We start from the raw sequence: 22,950 nt of genomic DNA, 5'->3' as shown, positions 1-22,950 counted from the left end.
GAAGGATGCACAGGGGAACAGAAAATACGGGTTAGCTACTGTGTTCTCAGGGCAGGCAATTGAGCCCAGGTTAGGAAAGAGGAGAGAGAGAGAGAGAGAGAGAGAGAGAGAGAGAGAGAGAGAGAGAGAGAGAGAGAGAGAGAGAGAGAGAGAGAGAGAGAGAGAGAGAGAGAGAGAGAGAGAGAGAGAGAGAGAGAGAGAGAGAGAGAGAGAGAGAGAGAGAGAGAGAGAGAGAGAGGGAGGTGGAGGGAGGGAGGTGGAGGGAGGGAGGGAGGTGGAGGGAGGGAGGGAGGGAGGGAGGGAGGGAGAGACAAATAGAGAGACAGATAGACAAAGACACACACAGAGAGATGAGAAAGGGGAAGAAGGGGGGAGGAGGATGTGAGACTGGGTTAGAGAAATGAAAGAGAGCAAGCCCTGTTGGTGACACTTAGCACATTCTTCCTGAGGACAGCACACCCTCCTTGTGCAAGAGCCCAGATCCCCAGGTGCTGAAGGCTGAGGGCTGCAGAAGAGCTGCAGAGAGACCCAGCAAGCCATGGTGAGCCTTGCAGCTTACAAGATCTCTAGATATTCAAATGTTTCCTGGGGGCTGAAGAGGCAGGTGGCAAGGGGCAAAAAGCTCTCATTTCTTGTTTTAAGAAAGATAGAAACAAGCAAGCAAGCAAACAAAAGAAGCGTGTTATCTCAAAACAGTGACTCTAGACTATTTCTTGTTGACTTCTTCTCTTGGCGGTTGCTCTGATGAGATGCAGGAAGGGGTACTATTGTGATTTGTCTCAGGTAGTCCCTTTGTGTCACTGCAAAGTCCAAATCTCAAGCAAAACTTACAGTTTTAAGATGTGTAGAAAAATCTATGGCTTCCTTGTTTGAGCTATTCCGGATATAAAGCTTCTTAGTTGGAAAAAAATTCAACTGCTTTCCTTTTCTGGTGTCTGCCTTTACCATTCATTCTTGAATCCATCATGACCTTATGTGAGAAGACAGCAAATTCGAACATCACTTGTCCATCAAACACCAACAAACATTAGAAACACCACACAAGTAGTGTTTAGTTTGAGTTAAAGTTCAGCCCAAAAGGACACAGAATGGTTACTAAAATACAGAGCAGCACCCCATTGGTAATGATCAACAACTTGGGACTAAAGCATGGAATAAAGCGGTATAACAGTTTGGAGTACATTGTTGCCATTGTTTTCAGCTATGTTCCCTAAATATTTTACCTTGGATAAGGCTGATGAGCTTTATTTTGTATTTTAAGAAAATTGTAGGGCACCACCTAGAGGGGATACAATACTCCGATTGTAGTTCGGAGTTTAAATATCATGGTTCCTTTCATTTACAGGTGTTTCCATGGAGATGCAAGAGTACTCCACGGGGCTCATGGAACATCCTCAAGCTGTGGGTCTGGACAGTGCTCTGTTGTGGTATGTCGTTCGTATTCTGCTAAGTCTTTATACCTAGGATTATTCTGTGCTTAATGTTCATTGAGTGTATAAAGTTGCAGAGAAAATAATCAGGTAGGTGGCTATTTTCCTCTGACCTTCAGCATTTCTCTGAGCTCCCTAACACCAGCTTTATGTGTTATGTTCTCTAGTGAATTGCCCACATGCTGGGAACTGCAGGATGCCCTTCTACTATGGAGGAATGCAGCTAATTGAGAAACCTCTAATAATATGATTACTACTTGGAACACTTTTTTCTCTGTTTTCTTTACAATTTATTATCACTTAAAAAGCAATAAATATTTACAATAATGATAGATGGGAAGCTAAGTGAAATAGCATTGGTTCAAAGATTGAAAATAAAGAAAACAAAAGACCAATATACACTATTTGATTAGATACTGGCTCTTGTAACTTAAGAGTCTGACAAATAGTTTGAATATTGGCCAAAGTTGCCTATTAGTTTTCACCAAGTTGAAACCTTGAGAGCAAGAAGGACATAAAATCCATGTATATTACACAAAAACTGAAAAGAAACAATAAATTTGGAACAGATATCCAACATATGATAAAGCCAACGTTTTAGAAAACAAACAAAAGTGAAATAACAGCTTCTAGGTGTTATGTCCCTGTCCCTTCCCCAAGGCACAAAATTGATTTCATATCTTTTGCTGAGCACTTTAAGTTTTCAGAACAAGCAAAAACTGTGATTTCAAAGTTTAGACATTAAATTTCCTTGTGGTCATTCACTTAACATACATATCAAGGTAAAATCTAAAAAAAATAAAATCTACACTTAGAACTACAGATTTTCAAAAACATGTTTTTTTGTCTTTTCTTATTTTTAAATTTAAACTAGAAACAAGGTTGCTTCATATGTCAATCCCAGCTCCCTCTCCCTCTCCCTCCCCTCCTCCCACACCCTACCCCAGTCCCTACTCCTTTCCCCAGGCAGAGTGTCCATAATCTGTCATTTCATCCAGGGCAGGACCTAGGCCCTCCCCCAAGAGTCCAGTCTGAGAGAGCATCTCTCATTGTGGGATGTCCATTTGTATGCCAGGGATAAATACTGATCTACTACCCAAGGCCCCATAGATTGCCTAGGCCTCCTCACTGACACCCACATTCAGGGGGTCTGGTTCAGTCCCATGTTGGCCTCCCAACTATCAGTCTGGGACCCAAGAGCTCCCCTTGTTCAGTTGAGCTATTTCTGTGGGTTAAACAAGCCCAGTCTTGATCCCTATGCTCATCAGTCCTCCCTCTCTGTCTCTGGGTTCCTTGAGTTCAGCTCAGTGTTTAGCTGTGGGTGTCTGCCTCTGTTTCCATCAGTCATTGTTTGAAGGTTCTGTTTCCCAGAGTCTCTGGCAGTGGGATTGTAGGCTGGCATTCCCCTGATCCATGTCTAAAATCCATATATGAGTGAGTACATACCATGTTTGTCTTTTTGTGACTGGGTTACCTCACTCAGGATGGTTTCTTCTAGTACCGTCAATTTGCCTGCAAATTTCAAGATTCCATTGTTTTTTTTCCATTGAATAGTACTCCATTGTGTAAATGTACAACATTTTCTCTATCCACTCTACAGTTGAGGGGCATCTAGCTTGTTTCCAGGTTCTGGCTATTACAAATAATGCTGCTATGAACACAGTGGAACAGATGTCTTGTTGTATGAATGTGCATCTTTTGGGTATATGCTTAAGAGTGGAATTGCTGGGTCTTATGGTAGACTGATTCCCATTTTCCTGAGGAATCTCCATATTTATTTCCAAAGTGGTTGTACGAGTTGACACTCCCACCAGCAGTGGGGTAGTGTTCCCCTTTCTCCACATCCACTCCAGCATAAACTGTCATTGGTGTTTTCGATTTTAGCCATTCTGACAGGAGTAAGATGGTATCTCAGAGTTGTTTTGATTTGCATTTCCATGATGGCTAGGGATATTGAACACATTCTCAAGTGCCTCTCAGCCATTTTAGACTCCTCTATTGAAAATTCTCTATTTAGTTCTTTAGCCCACTTTTTAATTGGATCCTTTGGTGGTTTGGATACTTGCTTCTTGAGTTCTTTGTAAATTTTAGAAATCAGCCCTCTGTCAGATGTGGGGTTAGTGAATATCTTTTCCCATTCTGTGGGCTGCCCTTTTTGTCTTGTTGACTGTGTCCTTTGCCTTACAGAAGCTTCAGTTTCAGGAGGTCCCATGTATTAATTGTTGATCTCAGTGTCTGTGCTACTGGTGTTATGATCAGGAAGCAGTCTCCTGTACCAATTCCTTCAAGGGTACCTCCCACTTTCTCTTCTAAGAGGTTCGGTGTGGCTGCATTTATGTTGAGGTCTTTGATCCATTTGGACTTAAGTTTTGTGCATGGTGATAGACAAGGATCTATCTGCAGTCTTCTACATGCCAGCATTCAATTCTGCCAGCACCATTTTTTGAAGATGCTTTCTTTTCTGGAACACTTTTTTGTTTTAAACTCTACTTTCTACTAATACTTTGCTGTGCACCCAGTGAACTTCTATTGTCATATTACTTGAGGGCTGAGTTTTTGTTTTTGTTTGGCAGATGTTTTTGTCTTTCTACTGAGGTTACATGTTTTATGTTTAAGCCCTAGGGTCTCTTTATCAACACATTTGAACTTTTTAAGCCGTTGCCTAAGAAACTCATGTTTCCTTCTTCCCTAACTTGGAGTTTCAGCTCAGAAAAAAATGAACGCAGTATGAACACAGTCTTTGTTTTGTTCATCTTCTTTACTTTTGAGAGTTTTATACATGAACAATAAAGTATGATCATATCTATATGCCTTTTCTCCCCTTCAACTCTCCCCATGCCCCTCCCAACATGCCCCTCCCAACTTCCTATTTTCTTTCTTTTTTTCTTCCTTTTTTTTTTTTGATAACCTATTAAGTCCAGTCAGTGCTTCCCATATGTTTATGGATGTGATCCATTCACTGGAGCATGGGAAACAGCAATGGCAACTTCTCCAGAAGGAATGATGCTCCTTCCCCCACAAACTATTAACTGCCAATAACTCCTCAGCAGGGGGTGGGGCTGGAGAGCCTCTACCTTATCCATGCTTGATTTTGTGCAGGTCTCCTGCAGACAATCACAGCTTCTGTGAGTTCAAAATTGCATTAGCCATGTCATGTCCAGAAGACAGCTTTTCACAACACCCATCCCCATTCTCTGGCTCATATATTCTGTTTCTCTTCTACAACAAGCCCTGATCTGATGGTTATGGGGTTAATAGAGGTGTCCAATTTAGGGCCGAGAACTGAGCCTAATTTGACTGCTATCTACTTCAAACAGAAATTTCTCTGACTCAGGTTGAGAGCAGCTCAGGATTATGGCTCATGCATAACCATTTAGAAGGCAGTTTTGGTATTTCTCTGTAGTACTCACCTTATGAAGTAAAAGCTCAATAAGCTGATGGATGTGAAATCTTTTATCTTACCATGCAATCATATTTCACAGAGGTCATACCATACTTAGAAGGCCAATATTCTCATGCTCATTGTGTACAATTATGTTTTGTATTTGGTTTCTTCGAACTCCTCATGCTTGAAGCCCCCATATGTTTATTGGACACCATTGTTTGAGTAGCTTTGAAAGTAGAACATGGTATAATCAATTTTGTGTCCTTGCATTATTTTTATATATGTTGCTTTATTTACAATGAGTTTAGATGTACAACAAGTGGACAATGTATTGCAGCTTAATCTGCAATAAAGTACTATCTTCCTATGTTACAAAAAAGTATTTACAATTACGTCATTGCTATTTCTGATCCTATTTTACTTTACCTAAAAGAGAAATTTTGTATGTATACTGTGTTAGCAGTAATAAATATTGGCCTGTAGGAAGTTATCCCAGGATTAAAAAGTATAGTATGAATTTTAGAGTTGCTAGTGACACCATTTCTAAAGTATGTTGGAGAAATTGCACTTGAAAGAATGTTGAGAAAGATCTTTCATTAAAATAAGTCTACAAAGATATATTTATGTAAAATAGTTCTAGAGTATGATGCAAGTCTGTCAATGGCTAATGCTGCGATCCTGAGATGCATGCCTGTACTCTTGGGCTCTTGTTTCTTCATCTCTGAGTGATGGGCAGCCTGCATCAGTGCCTGGTCCTAGAACACCCTAAGAGTCATCATTTTCTGGTGTTTTTCAGACTTCCTGGCACACCATGGAACTCACTGCTGGACTTACCACTATTCTGAAAAATCCATGAACTGGGAAAATGCTAGAAAGTTCTGCAAGGAAAATTACACAGATTTAGTGGCCATACAAAATAAGAGAGAAATTGAATATTTGGAGAAGACATTGCCGAAAAACCCTACTTACTACTGGATAGGAATCCGGAAAATTGGAAGAACATGGACATGGGTGGGAACCAGAAAACCTCTCACTAAAGAAGCAGAGAACTGGGGAGCTGGGGAGCCCAACAATAAGAAGTCCAAGGAGGACTGTGTAGAGATCTATATCAAGAGGGAAAGAGACTCTGGGAAATGGAATGACGATGCCTGCCACAAACGAAAGGCAGCTCTCTGCTACACAGGTGGGCAGTGACCAGACTCCTGTCTGACTGACTTGGGAAGACCGAAGTTAGAATAATCAGACTCACTACTCAGAAACTGATAGCTCATTCTTAAATAACCCTAAATAAACCTTAAACACAGCACTTCTGGGCATTCTGTATGTACAACTGGTTCCTATGCTCAACACTTAGGTCAAGTTCTATCCAGGTTGTAAGTATGTTATGTGGGAAATTGGGATAGACAGCCTGTGTCCCAGTGACAGGCAGAAAGATGATGTTGAGAGATGGGTGGTTTTTTAAGGTCTTCCTCTAACACCTCCAAACCCATGTAGAACATTACTGTGAGTTAATTCATTCTAAAAACAAATAAATGTCTATGGTTAAATGGCTATACTAACACACAAATAAAATTTTAGCATGTATTATTATGTAAAAATTTATGAATGCTGAAGCAAATCTTTCTTGTGTGAGGAAGGGACTATAGATGTAATCACACTAACATGACTTTGTCTAATTTGCTCATAGCCTCTTGCCAGTCTGGGTCTTGCAGTGGCCACGGAGAATGTGTGGAAACCATCAACAATCACACCTGTAACTGTGAAGAGGGGTTTTATGGACCCCAATGCCAGTATGGTGAGCCTCTTTGTTTTTGTTTGTTTGTTTCTTCCTGCCAAAACCCACAAGAACCATAATAGCTTAGGATAGCATCTGGTTGAGACAACATAATTCTGCTGGAACAAAACAATATTAACCATTCTAAGAAATGGGAAGTTCTGAACAGAAGGTTGGGCTTTCACAACATTATCTTCCTGTTAAGATTTCATAAGTCAACATGCAGTTTCAATTTACTTCACAAGTGTTTTGAAGTACCACAAGGAACAAGGTGTTGAGATTTGCTAAAGCTGAGCAGTTTACAATAAGAAATCAGGTGTTGTAGATCCCTACTTCCAAGGATGTCATAATCTAATGAGCTTGCTGGATGAAGAAGATCTCTGAAATACAACAGAAACAATTATATTTGTCATTCGGAGAGTGAGGCATCCGGAAGGCATTCCCACTTTTCTATAGACAGACATGATGAGGAATAGTAAAGAACTCACATATAATGCACAGACTATGTCACAGTTATTTAATAACAAATTCTATGAACTAATTTTGACTGGGTATTTCTGGAGAACACAGAATACAAATTGTTAAATGTTCTGTACTTATGGAAATTATACTTACTTAATAGAAATTATATGCATATATACATATACATATGTATATATATATGTATATATATATACCCAATGATCAAGCTTGATGGAAAATGATATGAACAGGAATAAGCTTATGGGACAATCTCCTAATAAAATCACTTGCCCTTTATTTGCAATGAGTGGCCACTCAGTATCTTACCTCCAAGGGCAATTATCCTAGAAACAGCAGAGAGGAGTTTTGCTAGGACCACCAAGAAAGAGGGGATGTAAAGAGTCATTGGGAGCCTTATGACGAAAGGAGGGAGTACGCATGTGTAAAGTCAGAGGCTTGGACTCAATCAACCATTCCTGAAAGGAGCATCAAATCTTTTGATTGAGGCTGACTGAGTTTCAAAATGTATTTGATGTGTCTAACACACTCACTGGAAATTTATCAGAAGAAAAGTAGTGTTTTTAAGGAATAAAGGACTGAAACTAAAATTAATTTCAGTATTAACCAACTGGATTAGATCTGACTAATTCACTTATCCCTAAAGCTGAGACTCTTCCTAAATGCTTCACCTCCACGGTATCACTGGTCTGTCCATTAATTTCACTCCTTTCCAAACATTGTGTTTTCTTTCATGCCGCCCATCATTTCCCTTTCTGAATGTCTGATTGTCTTTTTTAAGTGGAATAATTTCTCTTGGGTTCTTTGATTGGTACTTATCCAAGGTAACAAACCCTTAGTCTTAGCATCTATCTTTTCCATTGTTATTCTGATTTAGTTTGTTTCTTTCATCAAATTTCCTGAATGTTGTGGACTAATATACTATATGACCTTTGGAGTGACAAATATATCTATGACCTCTAAATATGCTAAGGATATTGTCTTGGGTGACTACAAGTCAAGTGTCACTAGCCAGTTTTCTTTTTTGTGGTTGTAACCACATTATATGGAAATGACATATGAAATGACTCTAATATGAAACTATCACATCCTCCAACACTTTTGTAAGATAACATAATGCAAATTCAATTTTCAAAAATTCCATTTATTTTATGGGGCTGGAGAGATGGTTTAGCTTAAGAACAGACCTGAGTTCCATTCCCAGTATTCACATGATAGCCCACAGACATCTGTAACTCCATTCCAGAGCATACAAAGCACTCCTTCTGGCTTCCTTCAGCTCTAGGCACACAAATAGGGAACACATACACATGCAGGCAAAACATCTATAGACATATAATTCAATAAAATAATTTTTATTGGTTTAAATTTCACAGCACTATCACACTTGCATACAATGCACAGTGATTGTACTCACCCCTTACCCATCCCACTTCTGCGAATCCCTTTCTTCTTCCCAACCAGTGCCCTTATTATTACATTTTACAACTGGTACTTACCCAATTTCTCTCCTACTTGTCTACTACTCTTGCCCTTGTTGTCTTTCTCCTGTTAACTGCTGTAGTCCCTAGATCAGTTCCAGGACTTACAATCAGCTCATTTCAAGAAAGTTGCTCATAGTGCAGGCAGGTTGACCAATTAAAAGTAATCAGAACAAACCAGACACATATGACCATTCACTCTTTAACTTGTCCTTATCATTTGTCTTGGTAAAATCTGAGCTCATTAAGTTGAGAAACGATGCTTGACATGTACCACATGCTCACTGGTGTGATGAAAACAGTGAGTACTTTGCCTCTGCTTCTCTCTCCCTGGCTCTATAGCAATCTCAGCATTTTGGCAGTTTTCCACTTCCCACATACACTTTGTGTTCTGCTGGCTTCTCTTTGATTCTGCATGTGGGCAACACCTGACCATCTTTAAAACACAGTTCAGAGACCATTTCTTCCTAGAATATTTCTTTGAACCCCAAGACAGACAAGACTCAAAAATCCGTGTGATTCTCATAACTCTTTCGAATCCTGCTTCTCTCCCCCATTAAAGTGGTCCAGTGCGAGCCTCTAAAGGCCCCGGAGCTGGGCACCATGGACTGCACTCACCCCTTGGGAGACTTCAGCTTCCACTCACAGTGTGCTTTCAACTGTTCTGAGGGAGCAGAGCTACTTGGCATTGGAGAAACACACTGTGGACCGGACGGAAACTGGTCATCCCTAGAGCCAGTCTGTCAAGGTGAGTGACTTTCAAGTGGAGTCCTATATTTTGAGAAAACATAGGGGAGTCTTGCCTACAAGTCTGTTTCTTCTTATACTATGTAATTGAGTTTGATGCTTTTCAAGAGGGTTTTCTTCCCCTTACTAAAATGAAGGCAAAACTCCAAAACAAACAAGTAAAAAGAGCCAAATGTATTTAAAGCCCCTTGGCATTTATAATGTGACCTATGGCAATATATTGGAGTTACACATAAAGCCTTGATGAACCTCTGTTCAACTTTGGTTCTTTTCCTTTCAATAACACCCATTTTATGTGGTGCCCTACTTAGCACCAACCAGTTTCCTTCAGAGGTAGTAGAGGTCTTTCTTGGTTGTTTCATTTGGAACGTTTTTAAAGTCATCGTTTATTTGTTTTTCTCCTGTGTAAGCTCACAGGAGAATAACAACTGCTACGAAAAACAAAGGCCATGCTCTCTATTGTTTTCATTTGAAACAGAGGAGGCTACATTTGTTTTTTGACTGACAAGATTTGCCACAGGTTGATGAGAAAAGCAAAACTTGCAGGGCTTGTATTTATGAAGTCCTGGGTCAGCTTTCTACATTTATTAGTTTAATTCTCTAATGAAAACCAAAATCCATCCTTAAAATCATAGAACTGAATTGATGTAAGTGATGAATGGTATATAGTTAAGCCTGCCTTGGAGAATGGGGGTGTCTGTCACAATTGCTTGAGTAGATGTCACAACACATGGGAAGATTGAATTCTTTGTAGTAACTGTGAATGTCCCATGCGTGCTCTGGAGTCCCAGGCTGTATTCTATGACATTCCAGCACAGTTGGCACATCACCATGCTGGGGCAGCAGCCTGGAATGGCTACTTTATACTACCATGGGTTATCAGTGCTTTGTTGACTCCATCCCTGACCATTGTTACTCAATATCATATTAACAAAACAATCCTGAAAGCATTGTCTAAAGTAATTCCTACAAATTAGAAATTTCTAGATTCATATGGATGGTTTCAGTGATTAAGTATGGTGGCTTAATTGTGATCCGAGGCTGGAGAGAAGGCTCAGTGCTTAAGAGCACTTGCTCCTCCAGCAGAGGACCTGGATTGGGTCACATTAGGTGGCTCACTACCACCTGTAATTCCAGTTAAAGATAATTCTAGGCAGCACATGCAAGCATGCAGGTACTCATGTGCATAAAAGATAAAAACAAAACTCAGGACCAATATGATCAAACTACAAAACATGCATCATCTATGAAAGTGCCATAATGAAATCTATTACTATGCAAAATTAGTTTATGCTAATAGTAAAAGCTTGAAAAATGCCTGTGGTCATGAACACTGGTTTGTGTTGCTGTGTCTTCACTGAAGCCACTCAGTGCCAGGCTCTCACGGCGCCCGACCTGGGAGCTATTGAATGCAGTCATCCCTTGGCCAACTTCAGCTTCACTTCCGCTTGCACCTTCACCTGCGCAGAAGGAACTGAATTAACTGGGGAGAGAAAAACCGTCTGTGGCTCAGCTGGCATCTGGTCTAGTCCTAGTCCAATATGTCAAAGTGAGTAAGCGCTCAGACGTGCTGAGGATTACAGGTGGTGCTGATCGACTCGCAGAAGGTGGGAAGACATAACACACATTCACATTCCATTTCCCTCAATACATGTGGCCTAAAAGAGACATTTATACACACTCATATACTATAAAAATTTTGGCTATTCTTGGCCTCTCCTTTTTTTTATAAATTTAAATTAGAAACAAGGTTTCTTCACATGTCAATTCCAGGTCCCTCTCCCTTCCCCTCCCCTCCTCCCATGCCCTCCCAACAACCCCCCCAATATCCCCTTATTTCCCCAGGGAGGATGAGGCCCTCCATGGGGGTGTCCATAGTCTGTCATTTCATCCAGGGCAGGGCCTAGACCCTCCCCCAAGAGTCCAGGCTGAGAGTGCATCTCTCATTGTTGGATGGGAGTCGAAAGTCCATTTGTATGTCAGGGATAAATACTGGTCTACTACCCAAGGCTCAATAGATTACCTAGGCCTCCTCACTGACACCCACATTCAAGGGGTCTTGATCAGTCCCATGCTGGATTCCCAGGCATCAGTCTGGGATTCAAGACCTAAACCTTATCAGGTCAGCTGTTTCTGGGGGTTAAACCAGCCCAGTCTTAACCCCTTTGGTCATCAGTCCTCCCTCTCTGTCACTGGATTTCTTGAGTTCAGCTCAGTCTCAGCCTCTCCTTTAATGATAATTCTTTTTTTTAACCTCAACTCTCCTCTTACTTTTAAACCCATTGTCTACTTATTTATGAATTGCCCATATTTTCTACTCCACCACAATCTAATTTCTCTGTTAGTCCTTTAAAATGCTTCTTCAAAGGTCACCAATGACTACCCAACTCCAAAAGCAATGTACAGTTCTCTATTATCCTAAGCTGGTTCTTCCAAATCTATCTGTGTATGAGAAGAACCACATCTTCCTCATCTTTGTGTAGATACCCCCTAACAGAGTACATTTAAAAATACTAAAATAAGTGTGCATTGATTTATTTTATGAAATAACAGCTACCAGTGTCTGCAGAGAGTATAAAAGTGATAGGCCCCAAAGAGGCTGTAAAGGAAGACATCTGGGTGTTTGAAGTAGAATGGGGGGTGGGGGCAGAGAGGGGCAGAGCAGACGTTACAGTAAGGCTGTATGTCAGGCTCATTAAGTACATTTCCTTTCGAGTCTACCAAATTTTCATTTCCTCATCTTCAGCAAAACAACAGTTGCCAATATATAAAAGTAGATTCCTTCACCTGTACACATAAGAAGATGGATGTTTTTCAGATGAATATTTTTCAATGAAAGGCTGTAAACAAAACTAGTTTGTATTTAAAAAATGATATGTAGAAGTGTCCTTTTAATTTATTTGGATGGAAATGAAGGGAAGTGGTACAATTATATTGCTTTAAGATCGTTGCAGATCCTGGACATATAAACAATAACATTTTTGTACACCTCCTTTAAATTAAGGAGTAGTAACAGCTTCGTTTGATTGACAAATTACCCAGCTCAGATTGATGACTTCATTTTCCCTGAAGTTATATATTAAGTTTTCTAGCTCTTCTCTACTCACAGAAGTCAACCTTTAAATGAAACCAGGGGTAGAATATCATGATGACTACTTCTTGTCAGTATTTTTAGACTCATCTCCAGAAATTCCATGAATTGCAGATCTGAGATCTATGATCCTATAGGCACCAGGCCAGAGGCTAGCCCAGTTGCATACTCATCATGGGCCATCCCTTGCTACTTTCCTCATCTGTGGTATATGTTACTACTGGGGAAATATCAGGAGACCAAAATGCCAAGTATTGTGAGCTAGACTAAAGAAATAATGCTGTGGTCTCATACCATATGCCTTACTCCTCTTTCAGAGACAGACAGAAGTTTCTCAAAGATCAAAGAAGGAGACTATAACCCCCTCTTCATTCCGGTGGCTGTCACCGTTACCGCATTCTCGGGGCTGGCATTTATCATTTGGCTGGCAAGGAGGTTAAAAAAAGGTAAGTGTGTTCAATAACATCAAAGTAAAAACAATTTTAAAGTAGAAAAAAGAGAAAGAAACCCCACAGGAAATAAAGTGCAAGAGATTTAACTGAAGCAGGTGCCAAGCAGCTTCTAATCTGGGTAGACATAAGTCCCAGGAGACAGAGTTTAACATACATCTTCATTAAAAAGAGCCAGCCAATGGTTCACGTTAGGCAGACCTTTTCATGACGGCTTGCTATGAGGAGCTTGGCTAAATGAGACTGTGTAATGGTTCTTTGGTCCTTTTTTGTTTCAAGAGAGGATGCATTTTCCATTGTCTTCCAGGAGCCTGGATGACTTCAATCTTAGCACTATAGTGTCATTGGGAAGTGAACCTATTGTCATCTAAGCTTTTCAAACATCTGGCATCTTTAAGAGTCACATAACTGTCTGGGTATTGGCATGTCGAAGTTGTAGTGCCCTTGGAAGAAATACTTGTGGATTCTCTCTGAAATCTGTTCACTGAGGCTATAATCTAGTACACCATATACATGTTGGGCAAAGAAGGCAAAAAGTTGGGGAAAGGAGAAAAGGGGAGAAGGAGATCTTCCTCAAAACTTTATTCTCTGTTGCACAGGAAGTAGATAGAATACTACATGAGAACACACATTCTTCCTTTCGCCTCCTTCCTCCCCCCTGTATATTCTTTTGCCTTCAGGCTAGATCAGCACACCATTCACAGGCCCACAGTCTGCAGTCTTGGGTGTGCACTGCCACTTTTGCCCAAATTCACCTAGCAGATCTATTCAAAAGTGTAGAATTCGCATACCCCTGCAGCTTTAAAGATCCCCCTGTATCATGAATGGGGCCATGAATAACCTTAAAACAATCACTGACTCCTATGTGCTACTTCCTGTGATATGAGCTGATGGCCACTTACATTTCCCTTCTGAGTCATTAGTGTGTATTTTGTTACCCAGCCCATGTGCACTGGCAATTGAAGGAATGTTATCTACCAGTCTCAAATGATCTTCCACTATGATATGATCCTCTGTCCAAATTTAAAAATAAGAGGTGATAGATTCATTTCCATCAATCCATAAAGACAACAGAGGCTGCACTATCCATATACAAGAACACCACTAACTATAACGTGTCATCACGGAACAGCTTAAATGTCTCTTCTGCTGAAATTCCATAGACTTTGGATACTACCACCACACTATAGCACCAGCACAAAACAAAGAGTGACATTTTCTTTCACCACTGATTAGTCTTTCCACTGAGACTTCAAAATCTCACTTCAACTGTCTTGCTGCCATGAGTGGAGAAGGAGGCAATCATTCATTACACATGCTCCCCAAGTAAGGTGGCTATTAGCTCAATAACTTGGGGTGGGAAGTTCTATTAATAAGGAAGATAATGACCCCCAAATTCAAATTCGATCCATTTCATAGGTGGCTAAAGAAATAGAATTGAAGTCACATGTGTTTTGTGGGTGCTAGCTGGCTAAGGTTGTATTATGAGTAGGATGAGAAGAGCTGTAGGTTGTTTTTAAAGTTTTAACCTTGGAGTCAGTCATTTCTGTACAAGATTTCAAAATGATAACCTGAAAATGGCATGCCCCTGCTCTGGGAATTGGAGTGGGGCAAACAGGAAACAGATAACGGGCTTTGGGGCTAGTGACAGTTATGCCACCAAAGAGAGTGCCAGCTCCCAGAGATCACTGACTCTGGAGGGAAATTCAGGGTAGCTACATTGTCTTCAATAGTCCTCAACCGTCAGACATCTGCTGATCTCTCCAGTTTGAAAGTGAATGGTTTGTTCTCAAAAATTTTAGCCATAAGTTTGCTCTTTACAACATAAATAGTATCTCTTTACCCACCTGGACAGAAACTGGTAGAATTGGTGACTATGTCCCTAAGATAAACCCATAGAGATTAAACAGATACTTTCATAAGAATTATAGTGAAAATCATTCTGTATTTATACATTTTTTTGGTTTTTCGAGACAGGGTTTCTCTGTATTGTTTTGAAGCCTGTCCTGGAACTAGCTCTTCTAGACCAGGCTGGCCTCGAACTCACAGAGATCCGCCTGCCTCTGCCTCCCAAGTGCTGGGATCAAAGGCGTGCGCCACCAATGCCCGGCTTTTATACATTATTATATACATGTTATAATTGTATTGGGTTAATCAAACTGGAAAGGACCAAATTTTCTTCTTTCAGATGGATTTTATGAACCTGGTTCAAGGGCTGTCCATACCCTAACCATCTTGGGGTCTAGTTAGCCTTTAGCTCTCTTTTCCTGGGCCCACAAACAAGTACCCTGGCTGTGGGCTCAGTTAGAAACGCTCAGTACTCATAGCTTTTCTCACTCTCCAAAGCAATGACATTTTGAGGACAAGCTCTAAAATCATTCATTAGCAGGAGCTCAAGTCAGAGGTTACTCTTCCATTCAAAATAGCACCCCTCAAAAAGCATTTGCCTTCAAGTTCATAAGGCTGTTTTTTTTCCCTCGGTTGGAAGACTTTTCCACCTGACCCAACACACAGGGTTCCTCCACTACATGAAACTGAGCACATTCTCCTTAGTTCTCTTTTCTTCAAAAAAGAGACTCCCTCAGTAGGACTTGAACTTCTTCAGTAGGACATGACACCCCTTCAGTAGGACCAGGTTTTGTTTATCTATTGTCATTGCTTTCATTTATCCTAAAAGAAAAAAATATTTCTGTGAAGATGAACAAATGAACTTGAACTTGATTCTCCTTGATCAATGTATTTGGCCCATATCACAAAGAAAAGGTTTGAAGTACCAATTTCTTCAACTTTAAAAGATTAAAAAAGCAAGTGGGGTACTGTATATTATATGCCAGGCATTGGCCTACATACTTTAAAACCTCTTTTTTAATTAACCCAATAAGGAAGTTACAATCTGTGTGAAACAGTTCTATAATACCAGCTTACAGACACAGACATATCCCCTCTCAAAGGAGCCGTCTTCCTCAGAGAGCTTTCTTTCTGGTATTTTTTTTTCTTCCCTCTTCTTTCTGGGAGACCTCAATTCTTCAGACCATCAAGAATCAATATTTACATTCTTTTCCATTCAAGAATGTGGTTCAGTTCCCAAAATACACTTTGTACAGTCAACCAAAATTACCTAAAGAGCAAGGAAAAGAAAGCCCCAACTGAGTAAGCAAAACTAAGTTGGCACCAAGGTTTATGTTAGGACACAAACTTGTGTGTCACAGAGTCCTTTCCACTTGACGGAAGTGACTTGCAGATCTAGCCCCCATGCAGTCAGTCAAAAGAGAAAGCAGGGTATTTATAAAATATGAAATATATATGTATATATATGTATGATTGCATACATAGATGAAAATACATTGGTTACTCCAATCAGGCTGTACAATCCCCACTGATTTCTACTAACTAATAAGACCAGAATAAAATTCTCAGGATACATATGAGAAAAACTGAGAGACATTGACCCATTTGTTTGTAGTGTTAGCATCTAAGTCCTTTAGGGAGGGACTGGAGGAAGGGTGAAATGTGATATGAATTTATGAATGGGACAGTGGGCTTGACCAGGAGGGAATTCAGCCTAGGCTCTGATGTTGTGAGCAGCACAGCAGGTGGGATGGAGTCCCAAGAAGCACCTGCATCGTGCTTGTTATGCTTCAGCACCAAATGTTCACTGGTACTCCAGATCCACTTAACCACACGTGGGTGCCCACTTATCAAATGCTTAATGTACTTCAAAAGACAGTTATGGGTTTAGGCGTAGCCTTTACTTAAAAATTTTGTTTACTTTTTGGTGATAACATTTTTCTATTCTCTCTTCTATTTTTAGGCAGGAAATCTCAGGAAAGGTAAGTTTTTTGATGAAGAATTTCCACATCTATTTATGTCTATTTACCTTAGAATGCTTCCTGTTATAGACAAAGCAACCTCATGGAAGTTATTTACACGGGGGTCTCATACAAATGGCATTTCAAGCTAAAGTAGTTGAGCACTGACTTCCATTAAAAATCTTGACATTCTTGATGCTAGTGGAATTACATGATGCACAAATATATCTACTAAGAAAGGAGAATTCATATGACAGGAATGTCTCCTGATAGTCTCTAAATTTTCCTTGAGGGTTAGAAGCATGCTGTTATGTTTCTTCTTGTCTTAGCTTATGGGACCCAAACCTAACAATCGAGGAACAAACAATTCAATGAGTATTTCCAACAACTAGCATATCTGTAAAAGTTGCTGCCCAGGCACAGGCCCTCAATAATTAACACAAAAGGGTGAATGGCTACTGCTCTAATAGGCACTGGCCTTCAGAAATGAGGAAGAGCTGTGGAGTGTGAAACATACCCACCGCTTTCCTAAGGAGGATTTGTCCCAGTTTGTTCTCGGTATTCTAACTCTTTCATTAGACAATAATGTAGATTGCTGTGGAAAGATACAAACACTGGAAATGTCTGGCCTATCTGGCCAAAATGAGGAAAAGGAGGATTAGGAGGGGCCAAGAGACACAGATGAAGGAGGGTGAAAAATAGCTGGGGACCAGAGACACTAGGGAAAGACAAAAGTGGAAAGTCTCAGACGCAGCCAGAAGAGCTGCTGCATGTCCACTGGGTGCATGGAGGACATCAGTGGGAAAGCCATTTTCAGGGCACAGAATAAGACAGAAGTCAACTGGGGAAGGATGAGGACAATTATTTAGGACAAACAGCTGGAGGCAGAATGCATTTTGCTTTCTTTAGAATTTGCCACAAAGAGGGGGAGAGTTGTAGGGGTGGGGCCATGGGTCAGGGAAGTCTTTTCACTCTGTTTTTATTACTGTAATTGTGTGGATGGAGTCCTAGTTAGAAAGAGGTCTCTTTGGGAGCTGGCCTCCTACTCCATAGGAGGAAACCCACAGGATGTAATGGTTTCTTTTGTGCTCCTACCACTTAGTGAAAGTCTGTCTGTCTACCCAGAGTGGTGTTCTGGCCACAGCAACGCAGTTCAGTTCATTTCAAGGATTGGGAGGCCAGCTAAAGATGCTGACCCAAAATAGCATAAACTTAGTTACTAATTGCTTATTAACGGTTTGTTGATTTTTTTTACAAGTACTAATTAATACTTGTTTAGTGAACATTTTTATATTGGAACAATGCTGAGTGTTAGTGAGACACTCAGAGCAGTAAGTCCTTGGCTCTAACCTCAGTGAAATTATTGCCTAATTGAGGAGTTAAGACAGAAATATTTAGAAACGTGGAACAATAAAAGGCAGAAATGGTAATGGCTGATGAATTTCATACTGATGAAAAATCATTGGTCGAAGTGATCACAGAAAAATCTTTCAAAAAAGGCAGAGCCTGAAAGAGAATCATCAAAATGTTCTGTATAGAAAGTAACTGAAACACTGGCATGGTGAGATGGATCTTAAAGCAAATTTGGGGCTACAGGTGGAGTTTCCCAGAGCTCCTGGTTTATTGAGGGTCTGTGCAATAGAAGTTGAAAGGAAAGCTGTACACACACACACACACACACACACACACACACACACACACACACTTCTAGAGCCTATAAACTGATTGACTGCCTTGGGCCATCTCTCATTGATTAGCTAAGGTGATCCTAATTCACAACATTTTAGACTAGAAAGATGGAGGATGTTGCGTCAAAACTATCTTTGTCATCAAATAAATAACTTACCTGTAGGACTTGAGCCAGTGACAAGAGTTACAACAGTAAATAGCAGATAAAAATAAACTTTCATCGGATACACATTCCACATTGCATACCATTCTGAGTAAGTCTGAAATTATTAAAAACTGCCTACAAGTCTGTGTAGATAGGGATCATTGCTCTCCCTAATTACAGTAAAGAAGCAGAAGAAGGGGCAATGATAATAGCTTGAGGGAAGTCATTGAATAAAGGGAGAAACTGAGATTTGTAGCACCGGTATCCAGATATAATGCCCTGACAGCTATTATGCTTCTAGATTGCAGGCTCTTGGTTTCCATGTTAGAGTCGTTAGTACCAGAGGTCCTCCTCTTCCAGTAATGTGATTTATTTTCACACTGAACCATTGTGTGACAGCACTGAGGAAGGGTGGGGTGGAAGAAATAGGGTGTGTCTCTAGAACAAGCCAAGGGGAAGATGAACACTATCACACTAAACACCTTGTGATTTTTTTTCCCTGACTTACGTTGATTCTCACAGTTCTTTGTACTCACTCCTATTAGTTTTTGGCTAATGAATGAATGATTCCTTGAGCATTTGTGGTTTTGATTCTTGCTGGTTATTTTGACTCTTCTGCAAATGGGTTCTGTTTATCACCTCATTTGGTTTCCAGTTTCTAAATTCTACCTGGGTAAAAGCTACACCCAAGATACACAGGAAGATATGATGCCAACCTCAGAGGAGGGTATGTGTGAGATTCTGCTTTCAGAAACATTTTTATTTCTATACTGGCAAGCAAGTTTGCAGCTGCCATAGTGGTTTACCCTGACAGCTCATCACGAGACCAGAGCCTCAGAATCCGGTTCTCCTTTTGAAAAGTGCAAAGACACAGAAATATGGTTCTCCTCCACCCTTTCCAAGAATGGCACAGTTAAAACACAGAATACAGTGGCACCTATATTCATGAGTCTAAATTTGTCACCATTTCTCTAAATCATAGTCCACCAGAACTAATTTAGAACTAATACCACACTTTTTCATGGGTTTTATTTTCTCTGATTTCACTTTCCGTTTGAGCACATGTTCCTCTTCACCTCTCCACTGAAATTCAGCATGCAATGTCCTTCAAAGGGTAGATATGGAAATTAGCAGTATTGCAGAAACATGAATATGGCCAGGCATGATCTGTGGACCAGCAGGATGAACATCAGTGGGGAGCTTATTAGAGAAACAGGACTTCAGGCTGAATCATAGTTTACATTTAAAGTGTTTACTTGGAGAGGGAAGCCAGAGAGCTGACTCAGCAGCTAAGAGTGTATACTGCTCTTGCAGAGAATTCAAGTTCAGTTCCTAGCATCTGTGTTGTGTGGCTCACAGCTGCCTGTGACTCTAGCTCCAGGGAATCTGATGCCCTCTTCTGACCTCCTCAGACAACTTCACTCATGCACTCACGTGCGCTTAAAAACAAAATAAATCTTTAAAACATTTACTTGGGGGTGGTTAGTACATGAGTGTGTAGAATGTTGCTCTAGTGTCTCTGCTCCATTTGTTTTAAGGTCTCCCTTATCCTATCCACAGTTCCCAATGGGAAGCGATTCCTTGCAGCTCTTCTTCACGCGAGTGGCTGTTTACTCTCCTACTAGCTCTTCAAGGCTTGCAATGTCCTTGCCTCTCTCAGCTAGAGAATGTTCATCCGTATTACTAAATTTTCACATTTTTTGCCACTTTTAAAAGCTCCTTAGTTTAATTTTATGATCTGTTGCTTCTCTTTCAGGAAGGACGATCCATACTAACTCATCCTTTGTGAAAGGAAAAGTCACAGGGTACTAAAAATCCATCTGGAAACAGCTTCAAATCCTCCCGCAGAGACTTTGCATGCAGGCATCACCCACACTGAAGATGAAATGTTGGTCTCCATGTTTCTGGAAGGATCCCTACCTGGCCAACAGCTCCCCTAGGCAACTCCATGTTTCCCCATCCCCATAACCCTAGCCCATAATTTTTGTTGCTAAAGATACAGCTCAGGCTTTTACTATCTTTTCTGTGGAGGAACAAACAAGACTGTTGAGGCACAGGGCTGCTGTGGAATGGAAAGATGGCTGCTGTCACTCTTTTCTACCTCTCGTTGCCTGCTTCAGTATGCATCAGTGCCAGTCACAGTGAAAATTGGATACGTGCGTGACTGAAAACTCAGATTCCTTCAAGTCCATAAACTATGATAAGGATGATAAAAACGTTTACTTTCCACCTCCAAAGAAGGGAGTTCTACACAAGTCGGAAAAGCATCATTTGCTGTAGCCCCAATTCCTGTGAGTGGAAACCACACTCACCTTCCCTATCCCCTCAGGCGGCTGACTTCCACACGCAGATCTCACAGCCATGGAACAAATCAGAGAAAACCACCTGCTCTGACTTTTAGTTTTGAGTTTTCGCTTCTCTTTATTAGATCTCTCTAGGTTCCTTGAGGTCAGTGTTCTGATGATCACTGATTGCTAATAATGACGAAACCCACTGTCTTGGAACTTAGGAAAATGAGTTAAAATAGGTAGAAAGATTCCTGGGCTCATGCTGGAAGGACACCTTCTCCTTTCCTTAATTTCTCTTACTCAGATACATAAATTCTATTCTTCAAGTCTTGGGACAGCTGTCCCACAGCCCTTGCCAATTCTTTTATACTAGCTCTTTAACTTGTCCAAGTCATAAGCAATCTCATTTTTCCGGCTTCACTCTGCAAGATCTGTAATATGATGCATTTAAATACAGCCCAATTTTACAAACTTAGTCTGTTGTTCATGTATGAGAATATACACTGTTTTTTCCTAGCTGAGGATGTACCTTTCTTGAGGGAAGAAATTGTGCCAGCTCTCTCAAGTCCCTAGTTCGTTACTTGACACTTGGTAAACTGTTGGATTACAATCCAGGAATAAAGCTGTGTGAAGAGATTTCTGAAAGCTTGGGAGAAAACTCCAAATAAACAAGACCAGAGACCTGTAAATTCTGTTCCTATACTATATATGAATTTCTTCCTGGAATGTGTTTTCGTGCCCCTCCTGGTGTAAATGGGAGGGGGTTTACTTCAGATTACTCATAATTTTACTATTATTACTTAGATAATACTTCCAAGCATGGGTTATCCTTGTGACTGTATTTGGCTTGAACTAATGTGGCATTGTCCTTTTGACTGTATAAGCCAAAACTCATGTGACCTTGCCCTCATGACTGTATGCTGCCTGGACTCTGAAACCTTGCACATATGACTGCCTAACCCTCAAAACACAAACTTTCTGATGCCCTGAATAAAGATGATTATTGCATGAGACTTTAGTCCACCTCATTTTTAGTCTCCACTCTCCCAGGTTCACAATGCCAACTAGAGCAGTAAATGAATAAAGTACATGCAAATAAAAATTAGAAAAAGTATACAAGTGCAATGGTGAGTATTCAGCTAACTTCAGTGCCTGGATTCCTATGGGAAGACAAGATATTGCTAGAAACTGATTGGAGCTGGATGTAGCATGTCTTTAATCCTTGCACTTGGGAGGCAAGGACTGGGGCAGGCAAAACTCTGAGAGTTCAAGGCTAACATGCTCTACACAGTGAGTTCCGGGCCAGTGAGACACAATCAAACAAACAACAAAGGAACAAATAAATAAATGAGGACACCTAAATAAATGAAAGAAAGATAGGAAGGAAGGAAAGAATGAAGGAAGGAAATCAGTCAGCCTGGCAGTGGTAGTGTATGTCTTTAATTCCAGCAGAGGCAGGTGGATCTCTTTGAATTCAAGGCCAGCCTGGTCTACAGAGTGAGTTCCATGACAGCTAGGGCTGTTACACAGAGAAGCCTTGTCTCAAAAAATAAAAACGAGAGTGAGAGAGACAGAGACCGAGACAGAGACAGAAACTGGTTGGAAATATTTTCCTGTTTCATGGCCAATTCTGCTTTTATGCACATTTTTATATCTTGTGAAATAAGGATATTTTTCTTTCTTAAAGTCATTTAAGGTTCTATTGCTATTCCAAAAGATCATTCATCTTGTGTGCCTACTAGTAAGTGTCAATCACACTCACAGGGCTTAGGGTGCACCCTTCAGAGAAGTACAAGCACAGAGAACAGACTCAAGTACCCAGAGCCCTGCCTAAAATGCTTAGTCACTTAAGACATCAGGGACAAGAAGCTGAAAAGAAAGAGACGATTTCAAAACACAGTCTTCTATTCACAGCATAAGGTTAATATGTGATTTGAAGAATTTTATTATAATGATTAGATAAATATCCTCAAAAACTTGTAGAGTTTATTACTTTGAGATTTCGTTTATTTGCCTTAATATAGGGAAGTCTACCTGTTTACATCCTAGGGTTATTGTGATGTTTGTCAAGGGTTATTTCAATGTTGTGAAACTGCTTTGTGAACTGAAACTTTAAATTTTATTATTGAAAGGAATGTTACCACCAGCCATATTTAGTTCTATCCTGGGACTCTGGGTTATC

General features: G+C 40.4%; 1 protein-coding gene across 2 annotated transcripts; it reads left to right on the top strand.

The window, feature by feature from the left end:
- Nucleotides 1–363: 363 nt before the first annotated feature.
- On the top strand, nt 364–21,779 carry Sell (selectin L). Of its 2 annotated transcripts, XM_013114268.3 has the most exons (9): nt 368–541; nt 1,346–1,427; nt 5,612–5,998; nt 6,503–6,610; nt 9,113–9,298; nt 10,661–10,846; nt 12,706–12,834; nt 16,649–16,667; nt 20,237–21,779. In XM_013114268.3, the coding sequence occupies exons 1-9, from the start codon at nt 539–541 to the stop codon at nt 20,253–20,255; spliced, it is 1,119 nt and encodes a 372-aa protein (XP_012969722.2). In that variant the 5' UTR covers nt 368–538; the 3' UTR covers nt 20,256–21,779. The 2 variants fall into 2 exon arrangements, with proteins under 2 accessions (XP_021083580.2, XP_012969722.2); XM_021227921.2 differs by lacking the exon at nt 10,661–10,846 and having other exon boundaries at nt 364–541.
- Nucleotides 21,780–22,950: the final 1,171 nt, after the last annotated feature.

This window comes from Mesocricetus auratus, unplaced genomic scaffold (assembly GCF_017639785.1).
Source record: "Mesocricetus auratus isolate SY011 unplaced genomic scaffold, BCM_Maur_2.0 Super-Scaffold_100676, whole genome shotgun sequence".
NCBI lineage: Eukaryota > Metazoa > Chordata > Mammalia > Rodentia > Cricetidae > Mesocricetus > Mesocricetus auratus.
This window is presented reverse-complemented; position numbering and strand designations above follow the sequence as displayed.

Excerpts from the sequence above, each read along its gene's own strand:
- Sell (XM_013114268.3), top strand. Across the intron at positions 5,999-6,502 it reads GGCAGCTCTCTGCTACACAG|CCTCTTGCCAGTCTGGGTCT; the intron begins GTGGGCAGTGAC and ends ATTTGCTCATAG. Across the intron at positions 6,611-9,112 it reads TGGACCCCAATGCCAGTATG|TGGTCCAGTGCGAGCCTCTA; the intron begins GTGAGCCTCTTT and ends CCCCCATTAAAG.